General features: G+C 41.5%; 1 protein-coding gene across 1 annotated transcript in view; it reads right to left on the minus strand.

The window, feature by feature from the left end:
• ATP10B (ATPase phospholipid transporting 10B (putative)) overlaps window positions 1-12,556 on the minus strand; it is a 203,633-nt gene that overhangs the window by 90,052 nt on the left and 101,025 nt on the right. Inside the window, exons 3-4 of the mRNA XM_033096782.1 lie at window positions 3,797-4,091; window positions 2,576-2,770 (exon numbers count right to left, since the gene is read on the minus strand). Of these exons, the coding sequence (XP_032952673.1) occupies window positions 2,576-2,770; window positions 3,797-4,071 (470 nt within the window). The 5' untranslated portion in view covers window positions 4,072-4,091. The remainder of the gene's footprint in view (window positions 1-2,575; window positions 2,771-3,796; window positions 4,092-12,556) is intronic.

Raw genomic sequence — 12,556 nt, forward strand, 5'->3', positions numbered from 1 at the left:
AGCTCCAAGATGGTCACCTTCCACTCCCATAAGGAAGGGGACCCCGCTTTAGGAGGAAGCATCCCCTGAGTGGCTGCCATGTACCCTTGAAGCAAGTTCCTTTCATTCTAAGATTGACCAGAGAAACTGTGGAACTACTGCTGAATTGGGGTTGATAAAGCCAGAGGGAAAACATCAGAGGGAGATGGACATTTTTCCTTGAGAGAGATGGACAATTTCCTTATCTGCCAAGAAATCAAGCCCTCACGGGCTAGTGATTCGATCACCTAAGGCTTCTACATTGCTAGCCCAGAAAGCACTCAGTTATGGCAGTCCCTTTGTTAAGCCCAGACTCGACTCCAGGCTACATGAGTTCTCACAAAGTTGAGACACAGGATAACTCTATTTTCTTCCCTTACTGACTGAGAGCACGTCCTGTTCCTAACAGCCCTGTTTGGTCAATCGCTCAATGGAACCTTTGTACAACAATGACATGTATAAAATAACATTAAATAATGTGGCAAGACGGGTGGGGCGCAGTTTTTGCTTTGGTTGGGCCAACATCAGAGAGGAAGCTGAAGGACAGGCTTGATGACGGAGCTACTATGAGTTGTAGGTGCTAAAAATAAAGCCACCTGAGCTTGCATATTGATCCCTTACTGCGTGTCAGGTGTCGTACTAAGCACTTTCCAAGGATCATCTTGTGCAACTCTCATGACCACCCAGGAAGGGCCCCAATTTTATGAATGACAAAATGAGGCCGAGAGAGATTAGATTGGTTGCCTAAGGTCACGACTGATGGAGACAGTGTTTAACCCAGGCTGTTTCGGCGCTGCTTCTTCTAACACAACACTCTGCTGCTCACCTGACCAACAGTGGTACCTCGCCCCCTGGTTCCAAACAGGGTCCAAGGTGCTCATGGCCACACTAAGAATGGATGAGAATTTATGCAACATTCTTAAATCCTGAACCCATGTGAAATAGCTAAGGAAATGCCACATAATAAAGACCTCCTAATTTTCATCAACAACTGACTTTTTTGTTGTTGTCATTTCTCGCTTCTGGTTTTAGACCATAATCCTCACTATAGAGAACTGAATGTCTTCACTGAGATAAAATAATATTATCTCCCTATGCCATCCCTCCTACACACAGCAGGTGCAGCGGCAGCAGCCACCGACAGATCAGAGCTGGGCCCACAAGGCTTCCCCGAAGTGTTTCGCGTTACCTGCTATAGACGAGGCATTCTCCGTTATTGACCACTTGATCGGATTTGTACCTCCGGAGGTCTTCCCAAGCATCCTTGATGGCAGTGACCCCCAGAATAATACAGATTGGTATCATGTTCACCTCAGGCTGGAAGGCATTGACCACGGGGACAAAATTCAGAACTGCAATGCCCACAAAATAGAGATTGGCAAACCGGTGCAGCTGCTCAAAGATGTTTTTGGGTACGAAGGAGAGCACAGTGTACTTGCTGGTCTTAATTTGATTCCCACAATAATGTCTGTTGGGGTTCTCTTTGTGGGACCATCCTTCATAGGGCAGGTTGGAGACCACCACTCGTTTCTTGTCTTCTTTCCTTTTCCGCCTTCGTTTCCCTTCCTTTTTCATCTCTGCTTAGTCCTGTCTCTAATTCTCATAGCATGGCACATGAGTTCCCCGTAGAAGAGGTTTTTCCTTGATAAATTCCATTGTTCAGCTACCGGTGAGTCATGTCCCTGACACCTTTTACCACCTTTCTCTTCTGGAGATGTCTCTCTTCTTTCAAAAGGAAAATTAAAAATAAAAAGCCAGTGTACAAACACCAGGGAAGAAACATGACAAGCAAAGAGCTCGTAAAGAACAGGTGTGTACCCGTCAGTTCACTTCCTTCTACTTGTTGAGACTCCACCTGTTGGAATGTAGACGTCACCCACATGTATCTTTCTTTTCCACCCCAGGCAGCCAAGAACAGGTGTGCCCTCTCTGGGTCCTAAAACCTACCTGGTTAAGTTCTAAAAGCAAGGCCTTTTAGCCAAGAGGCTCAGATACTTTAAAGTGGGATCCATTTCCTTGTTGGGGAGACATTGCTTGCTGCCCTCCAAAAAGCTGCTCCTAAACTTGGTCTCCTGAGATGATCCAGGCAATGCTGGACTTTAAATCTTGAGCTTTCAACCCTACTCTTGATAATATAACATTCTTGTGCTTAATTCTCATAGCATGGCACATGAGTTCCCCGTAGAAGAGGTTTTTCCTCATATGAGTGTTTATATGAGTTAAAAGAAGGTTTCTAAATCTCAGCACTGTGGACATTTTGGGCTGGATAAGAATTCTTTGCTGTGGAGGCTGTCCCGTGCATGGTAAGAGGGTTAGCAGATTCCCTAACCTCTACCCACTAGCTCCCAGTAGCACCAACCTTCCCAAGATGGCACCAAAAATGTCTCCAGACATTGTCAAATATCCCCTGCAGGGCAAAATTGCCCTGGTTGAGAATCATTGAATTAAGTGAACTTAAGAAAATAGAACGTGTGAAGAGACACCAATCCTTTGCAAGTGCTGATGGGTTTGCATAACCTACTTGCAAGTGAGAAAACAAAAGCAGGATCTCTCTTACCTTTCATATATCTGGATGTTGGAGCAGTTTATCTCTCTATCAAAGCGGTGTCTCTTGAAATCCTCCACGCCGTCCTTGACCATGATGATGAACAGCACAACGGCCAAGGGTAACATGGTGATTTCTCGGTGGAAAACTTCCATGGCGGGCATCCAGTTCAGAACCACCAGGAACAGGAAATAGAGGTTAGCCCATCTGGGAGGGGTGAGCAAGGTGTGAGTTAAAATCATGGGGAAGGAACATATAGTCTCCACACTTTTTCTTCCCTACTGTTGGCCCTTAACCAACTAAAATGACATTCTCTTTCACTGTCACCTCGAATATTATGGTAAAGGCTTTGAAGCCAAATCTTTCTAGATTCAAACTCGGTTCCTATTGTTCACTAGCTGTGTGACCTTTCTGAGTCTGTTTCATCTTGTGCGAAATGGGGATAGTAATACCTACTGTAAAGGGCTCTCATAGGTATTACATGGATAATATTTGTTAAGTGCACAACAGAGGGTTCTGCAACATAATAGTTGTTCAATAAATGGTAGCATATAATAATTACTAAATTTAGGATGATAGCTAAGCATATTTTGTTTTATAATTACAAGATGAATTGTAAATATATTATCTCAAAGGAGTGGCTTGCATTTTTAAGTTTTCCAAATCATGCGGCTCTCTCTTGTCATAAGACATTTGCACATGAAGGTCTGTCTGCAGGAACATTTTACTGGCTCCCTTCCCCGACTTCTCTCTGCCTCTTTTCACCCAGTTAATGCATTCTCTTCTTTCAGGTTATATTTCAATTGTCACTTCCTCCTGGAAGTCTTCCCTGACTTTCTTATCTAGGCCAGATTTCCCTTTTACTCTAACAGCACCATATATCTCTCCTTGGAAGTACCTATGTGAGTTATAATTTTACATTAATTTATATAATTCTTAAAATTAATGCCTGTCCCTTTCACTACACAATAAAAAGTCAGGACTATGTCTTTCTCTCTTTTTTTTCCCCTCGTGTATCTTTAGCACTCAGCACATAGCCTAACACAAGGTAGAATCTGATAAATATTGAATGAATGAATGAATGAATGAATGAATGAATGAATGACAAGTCTTTTCAAGGTACATGCATTTGGAAAATAAAGGAAAGGTGGCCCAGAGGGCAGCATCTCTGAGTTCATCTGAGTGGCAGATACTTGTTTACAGTGGGTATTGTTTGGCCAAGTGCTTCTGTACCTGTGAAACTGCTCCAAGAGATTCTGGGGCAGAAAGGTGAAGATGGTATACTTGGTCGTGCAGATTCTGTTGCCAGAGTATCTCCCGGAGACCTTTGCCCAATCGTGGTGGAACAGGCTGTTGTTGGGGAACACGACCCGCTGCTGCGTCAGACTGTGGCTCTGCCTCCCCTTCTCTGGGGATAGCAGTGGTGTGGCTTCTGATGGAGACTGGAGGAGACCATTTCTAACTCGCCACTGCCACCGATGCCAAGATGAGTCCACTGAGAGGGCCATTTCTGACAGCAAGCTACAGTCTGAAAACAGACACATGAAGTCGCTACAGTCAGAAGAAATATGTGGTATATCGATCGGCTCATCCATCTGTCCACCCATCCATCCAAGGAAGATTCTGGGATACAACGTGAGAACAATAGGTTCAATCCCCCATCATCCACATGTTCTCGGGAGAGAGACATTAAGCAAATAATCATGTAAATAATACAGAACTTACACTGATGAGCCATGGAAGCTTTTAAGGGGGTTGGGGCTCTCAGCCAAAGTATGGCCTGGTGAGCTACGATCCCAGAGGTCAGAATTCTAGCTCTGCCTCATTGCGAACACTGAACTGTGCCTTCACCTCCTTGATGGTCCTCAGTTTCCTCACCGCAATACGAGGAAAGCTATTCTCACTCTATTTTCCTCACTAGCTTTTTGTGAGGAACAAACTGGACAGTACGTTCAAGTACGTTTAAGACATGTCTCAAAGGGAATGGTACCTATTCTTTAGTTTTTCTCTAGCTCTAAAATTTTCTGATACTGATGCTATTTTGGGGAACCTCATTTGGGGCCGGGACCTCGAGCAAGAGTAATAGTTGGGACAGAAGAGAAAAGTTCTTCCCTAGGACACTGAGGCCTGAGATGGCTGGGCTGTGTGCAATAATGTTATTCCTTGAACACAAGCTGGCTTTTTCGGGTCTGGTTGACTGGGGGTGGGGTTGGGGTGGTCTCTTCCTTCCTCTCTGCATTTCATGGTTTCTGAAACTGACTCAAGCAGCCATCTCCCTAGATGGTGGACAGGTGCCGCTTTATCTAGGATATTTCAGTTTCTGAGCTCTTTAAATAGAACCTATAAGCAAGTCCTCAGGGTTCCTTTTAGCCAAATCTTGCTCAAAGACTCAGAAGGATATTATTCAAAGACATCCTTTATAAAGTCAGAAGTTGTATGTAATGGTGTTTCTCACCTAGCAGGGTCACCGGATGATTTTCTTTTGAATAAATGGATGAGTGAATGTCAGGTATTATTAATCTTACAATGAGCTACCCCACCTGTCATTGTAAATATGATTCACTTAAGGACGAAAAAGTCCCATTTCTAGTTTAAATGGTAATATTTTACCTTCCCGATGCCCATATGAACTGACCCTTATCATAATTCTCCTCATGACTTTAATCATTCCAAATGATTTTCAATCCACAGACCCCAAGGCTGCAAGAAGCTCTTCAGAGTCTTAAGTGAGTTCTTGTAACAAGCATGAAAAAAATAAATGCAATTACTGATGCCCATCATAATGTGACCAAAAGCAATATCGTGACATTTGACAAGCCAGAAATAATATTCGATATCTTCTTTCTCATTATAAAAAATATGCCCCTCTTAGGGATTCTTTTTTTTTATTGTAAAGGAAAGGAAATGAAAAGATAATTCATGAATTGAGTAGAAAATGCAAATGAGAAATATTGCTTTAGCTGACGCCACACATATGAGACTTCGCCCAATTTTAGGTGATAAGATCTTCATAAATGAAGAGATTGGATTAAGGTGGGAGATGCAGGTATTTTAGGTGGGGTGGTTTAAACAGCCCATTTATCATAATCATATTTTTTATTAACAACGTAAAATAAGCTTTCTTAAAAAAATAAAGCAGATGTGAAACGAATGCCAGACTATGGGATGGAAGGTTGATGAAGAACTGGATATTTCTATAGTTTCAACATTATCTTCCCCCAAAATTATGAATTACCATGGTAAAAGAAAAACAATCACTTTGTCGTGGAGAAAACTGGCAGACACGACCTTACCCAAAGGATCAAAGCAAACATCAGGAATATGGGGATAACTTGACATCTTGTGTCTCCTGACATAATGCACTGAGAAGGACATATCACTTCCATGGAAGACACGAGGAAATATTGAAAAACCTCAAATTGAGGACTACAGAATATCTAGCTTATGTTTTTCAATGATCAAAGGTCAAAGAAAGACAGAGGACTGTTTCTGATTAAAGATGACTAAAAAGAAATGACAAATAAATGGAATGTGTGATCCTGAACTAGGGGGAATAAAATAAGTATGAAGGACATTATGGGACAAGGGACAAGATTTAAATATAAATTGCAGATTAGGTAACAATACTTTAATAATGTCAAACTTCCTGATTTTAGTAATTTTATGGTAGTTATATAAAAAAATGCTCTTGTTCCTAGGAAATCCATCCGACAGTAGGTATGGGTAAAGAAGCAGGGCATCTCAATGGTTACAAAATAATGTATATATTTGTATGTGTATATTTGTATATATGTACACACACACACACACACACACACACACACACACACACGGTGGCAATCAGGAAGACTTCCTAGGAAAAGGAATATTTTTTAAAACTTACCAAAAGAAATGTGTAAGAGTTAGCTAGGTAGGGAGTTTGTGGAAGATTGTTCCAGGTAGAACTGGTTCCAGAAACAGAAAGTTCACAGGAGTGTCCTACAGAACACATGGAATTTAGGGGACAAAGAGTGGTGAAAGTTGAGGCTGGAGATACAGACAAGGGCCAGATGGCCTGTGCGGGCTGCTTGCTATGCTGAGAGTAAGAGGAGCCCCGAAGAGTTTCAGGCAGGGAAGTGACATGAGCAGAGCTGCGGATCCCAGGATTTGTTTTGGCCCAAGCACACTAGAATGGACTGGAGGGGCCAATACTGTACTGGGTCTGGGGTGGCAGCTTCTTAGTCCATTGCTGTCCCTTTCTTCCAGTAAATAACTTCTTTGCAAAAGCAGAACAGGAAACAAAGAGGGATTGTGCAATCCTTTTATCTGAGGTGTGGTTTATTACTGCTTTCGGAAGGGGAGGGGCATGCCTGAAGAAACTCTCCAAGGTACTCCCAGTTGTAAAGTCTTTTTTCTCATTCTACTTTTTTGAAATGGCACCTCTCACTAACAATAAACTCCAGTTTCCCTAATTCACACTCACACGACTCTGGCTTGGAGTGGTAATCCTCTCCAGAACCAACATTGTTTTTCCCTGCGCAGAATGTCCCCTCGCTGGTGGTTGGGGGGACAGTCCTATACGGGGGCCATCAGACTACGATACTAGGTTAATTGTAGTTTGCTGAGAAACGCTGTTCCATTCCCAAACTTTCTCCGTCTGGCCTGGCCCATATTTTCAATTAACCCCAATTCCTTCCTTTTTCATTTTAATGAACCCCAGTAAACCCCATCTTTAGCAAATTCCATTTTCATTGTTATGGGTCAATCAACCAGTCATTCACTGAATCAACAAATACTCATTGAACCCTTGTTTTGCACTTGGTAAGTAAAACCTATACATCCATCCCTCTCTTCCTGGAGCTTGCACTCTAGTGAGGCTGAGAGATTTTAAACACAAGCTCATAGAAATAAAAATATATTCACCAGGACAAGTGCCATAAAGGAGAAGAGAGGGCAATGGGACTGCATTACAGACGGATGTGACCTTGTGGGGCTTCAGCTGAGATTAACGGATGAGTGAGAGGTAACTGGATGGACTACTGTGTGTGTATGTGTGTATCTGGCTGTGTTGTGCAGATAGGTCTGTGTTGTGTGTATACTGTGTGTGTGTGTCTGGAAGTGAGCAACCTAAGAAGAAGAAACCACCTTTGCAAGCTTCCTTGTGGCTACAGCAAACACGAGGACTTTAAAAAATAGAAGGAAGACTCAAGTAGAGCTAGAATGCTGGAATAAGTGGTTACTAGAAAATTATTTTCCCTTCAGGTTCAGTTCTCTAAAAAGTATATCAATTGGTCAGGACCATGGGGGAAAAAGGCCCTATAAAATTTAATCTACCCTTAGATTTTCCATAAATAGTACAATATCCTAATACTAGAATTAATTATAATGGAATCTAAGAAAGTTTGGCCTTAACCACAGGGATTTTTAAAGCGCTCTACCCTGAGGACAAAATGTGTAAATCTCACAGAAAGAATTTACTGCTAGACACCTAGTTAACAAACAATAAGCTCCTTAGAAGAAATAGTCTGAAGTCAAATCAATCAATTATATTAGTTTTCCTCAAATTGTAGTCATTCTTGAATTACCTTTCCAATTTTTGCCATACCCAAATATCATTTGCTTCATTAAATGCAATGTATTTTAAGTCAACTTACTTTTTAGAAGCTAAAATATCACCTTTGGCTTTGTGCTAAAACACTGATATTTAAAATTGAGGGGTTTGTGCTAGACCTGCTCTACTTGCTGCTCTGAGAACCAGGTTCAGAAACATCACCAGTCACCCAGAAAGCATCAGTCATTATCATTGTTTGAGGCATACCTACTAATGCAGAAAAGGCTGTTAACATGTTTTGCAAGTTTTTTTTTTTTTTTGTGTGTGTGTATGTTTCCCACAGAAGTGTCAAAACAACAACAGCAATACCAAAAAAGGGCTTTTCATTAACCCAGAATTAAGAACCCAGTGAACCAGATTCCTATCCATTCCCCGAGCATCCTACTAGATCAAGGAAAGATTTGCAGTGAAACAACTTTATTATTAATTTCTTATTCATTTTGTTTTCCCCCCACTTATTTTGATTGGATTTGCTTCAGAAAATGGCTATTGCATTTATGTAGTTTTCTGGCTATTTTATGAATACCCAGATGAAGAAACAAAAGTAAGATGAAGTTACAGATGAAGAAATAAAAGTAAGGGGAATAGAATAATTCCTGTCTAGAATCTGTCATTTTTTTCCTACTACCTTTCAGGAAAACTTGTATCTATTAGAATCCAAGGTGTATTTTTTGTCCCCCCGACATTTTAAAGCTTTGGACCTAAGATATGTCCCTAATTGATAAGGCCATGTTTATTTATTTTTTTTTCTTTTTACCTTCACAACATTTTATTAAATTTATGGCATTTTAGATTCAAGCAAGTATGTTTAGTTGCATAATATAGAAATCACAGTTTGCTAGCCTCTTATGAAGGTTTCCAGTTCTGGGACCAGGAAAGTTCAGTAAGGCCTTTGTGGGAAAGGAATGGTCAAAGGGAGACCTTATTCTACGATGAGGTTCAGATCGTCTAGAAGCCTTGGGGACGGCTGAATTTCAGTCTTCATTCTCCTGGTACTCAGCTACAGGAGTCTACACAGAGCTGCTGTGTGCATTCAGTTCTGATCAGCGCCAGAAAGTGCCCTGTCCTTCCCAGTGGGAAGAGCGAGCGCTGTGATTCTGCCTCACTCACACACTAACAAAACATGTCCTATAATTAGGATGTCAGATGCTGACTTCCTCTACAGAGGAAGATATATTGAATAAGAAATGAGTCCAGGCCCTTGTACAGGGTGGGGTGGAGACTGTTGCCCTTGGAGGCTGGTGAGAGTAGAGATTAGTGTGAAAGAGAAGGGGAGAGTGAGAATGAAATGGCAATCACCTTAAATAAAATTAACCGAAGGATGCAGTTCTGTAGAAGGTAATGAAAATACATGACAAACGATTGGATCCTATAGAGAGGACCTTCGTGGGACAGGAACGATCTTTACAAAACTCATGCATCGTCCGCCTGTCATGCTTAGCCTCCATCTCTAGTCATTTAGTTAATGCATTTTATCCACGACTGGTTTTCTCTTAGCAACTCAGTCCATCAGAGCCTTACTCAAACAGATTTTTCAAGGACAACTATTTTTTAAACAGGCAGGAAGGTATTTCTGTAGTCTGCCATGCCATCCTTCATTACCTCCCAAGTTCATTAGAGTTTAGGGCATCACAAGTTACCAGCAAGCGGATCTCCTGTTTGGTGTATTTGCAGCTCAGACATCTCTCATAATTTCTGGACGAGAGTATCCCACTGCTTACGTACCATCTCCATTTGTTTCTGAGGTATGTCAACTTTAACATTTCTGAAACTCTTGGATTCCCTCCAAAATTCACTTTGGTTTCAGTAGTCCCCATTTCTATAAATAGCATCTCCATTTGCCCAAATGACCTAGGCATTTCTAGATTTCTCTTAGATTTCTCCTTTATTTACTACAGCCAGTCACAGCCAAAAAGTATATTCATTTTTGCCTTCTAAATAGTCTTCACGTCTATCTGTTTCACAACATTTCTATTGCTCCCAATCTAATGAAAGGCATTATCATCTCTTGACTTGTACTACTGCAACAGACTTCTTAACTGGTTCCTGCATTCTCACTTGCTCCCTTTCCAATCCAATCTAAGACATAGCAGCCAGTTATTTTTCTAAAGTTTAAATCAGATCATGTCAGTCCTCTTCTTAATGCTCTTTATGATTGCTTTATGTAAAATCCAGACTTCTCTTAATAGCCTACATTATTTCATATGATCCAGTTCCTGCGAACCTTTTTTCTTCTTGCTCAATATTCTCAAATACGCCAATCTCTCCTTCTCTCTTTTGTGTATCAGTCTGGGCATTTAGTAGTTCTTCTCCCTTGAAAGTTTTTTCTTCACTCTTTGCCTAGTATGTTAGCCAGGCTAGGCTAGGCTGTGAAACAAATCAATCCCAGAGTCTCAGTGGCTTAGCACATCGTATGAAGAGTTTGCAGGTTTGAGTCACTCCCTCCATCCAGTGACTCAGGGATCCAGTCTCCCTCCATCTCATTATCTCAACATGTGGCTGTAAATATAGCCATAGCAGGGACCCAGAAGTGAACTACCTCACTTTGCTCATCGCCAAATGGCCAGAGCCAGTCACATGGCTTCATCCCAACTGCAAGGGAGGCTGAGCTATGTGGACAGCACATTGAATTTTTGGTGAGCATTGGCTGTGTCTGCTAGGTCCCAGATTAAATGACATTTTTTTCCAGAGAGTTGGGTATGGAATGAATCCAATGAGAGCTACTGGAGTAGTGTGCAGCATGACGATACGGCATGGTGAGACCTATCATCATACCACCTTGTTAGCTGAAGAAAGAGATTTTATACTTTCCAAACACTCTGACACCTTCTATTTGGGTGTCCTACTCCAAATTTGAGGCCAAGAGCGCCCTTAGATTCTTGCTTTTAAACACTGCCCTGAGGTAGGCTGCTGATAGCAAGATGTCAGCTAATTTATATGTGCTTAGTCTATAGGTGAAACACATTACATACTGTGTACATATATGAGCCACTGTTTTTAAGTGTGGCAGACACTCTTGAGATGGATTGAAAATTTGTTTAAAGGTATTATGGATTTCACAGTAGGATTTTGCTCTTTTGTATTTTCTTAATCCATGAATACTAAAGTTATAGTTTCTCTTGGGTGGAGGTTGTGAAATTCTTTGATGACAAAAGAGATCTTTGGGCTCTGAAAGATTGGAAACACTAGTGTACTAGAGGGAGCCCAGAACCAAAGGCAGGGTATTTAGCTAAGTGCAGAGAGGAAGATCTGTAATGCACAGTTCCTGACCTAACAACTTAGTTGGAGATATGAGATATATACTAAAAAAAGGTAAATGGGTTGGCTATCAATGGGGAACTGAATAAGTGCAGATAGCAAGCACTGAAAGCTGACAGGGACGGAAGAAAACATAGATGATGCTGGGTAGGACGAGGCAAGCTTCCTGGAGAAGCAGAAGTGGCTTATTAGTGAATAAAAGGGCTTGGTTGTCCAGAAGCAGGCATGAGTCCAGAAGGTGTCAGAACAGGCAAGTGAGAAGCTCCAACTCTCGGCCCCACCTCTCAGACACACTGAATCAGAAACTCTGGGGATGGGGTGGGAAATCTGCACTCTTTTCCCACATCCACATCGTTCGAAGGTAGGGGTTGCCAAAGAACAAACCTGGAAAGACACTGCGTCACGCACTCACATATCTACTCTCACTGAAAACTATCTTTTCCCATTTCCTTCCCTGTAGTCTAAGCCTGATTTCCCCAGTGTCTTCCTAACGAAAGGCAAAAGATCTTGGGAAATAAAAAGACAATGTGGGCAATCTTTTTTTTTTTTTTTTTTTTTGGTAACAGGCAGGTAAAATGAAAAGCATAATTTCATTTTTTTTTATATCCATCCAGGCAGAAATGTGGTTTCACTGAAAAGTTGTTTTTTAGATTGTTTTGGTTTGTTTTACCGACTGAATAATTAAGTTGGGTCTAATTAAAAGTGAATAAATTGCTCCAGAAACAGAATAAATCAGTGCTGAGCTGAAGGGTGAAGAAAGTTGTTCAAAGTCTGCGGGGCTGAAAGCAATTACAAGACAATAGCACACACTGATGGGCTCAATTTGCCTCACTCAAAACATACGCATAGTTACGTGAATTATGAGCTGACTCATACACCCAGGAAAGACTGGAGTGGGGGCAGGACCTGGAAAATTTGGGAGGCGATTCCTCAAGGTCAAATGGACTAGACACTTGGGTTAGTACGAAGAGGGTAGGGTCAGATTTGTGAAGTGGGGTGGGAAAGACTGGTATTTTAGCAGCTGCCTCCAGAGTTTTCCTCAGGCAGGAATATACTCTGACCATTGGGACGAATGGCAAGGGAACAAGAATTATGGAAAGATATGGAAAGAGGGTAAACCAAGCTAAACTGACATCTGGTTCACA

Source organism: Rhinolophus ferrumequinum, chromosome 24 (genome assembly GCF_004115265.2).
Source record: "Rhinolophus ferrumequinum isolate MPI-CBG mRhiFer1 chromosome 24, mRhiFer1_v1.p, whole genome shotgun sequence".
Lineage (NCBI taxonomy): Eukaryota > Metazoa > Chordata > Mammalia > Chiroptera > Rhinolophidae > Rhinolophus > Rhinolophus ferrumequinum.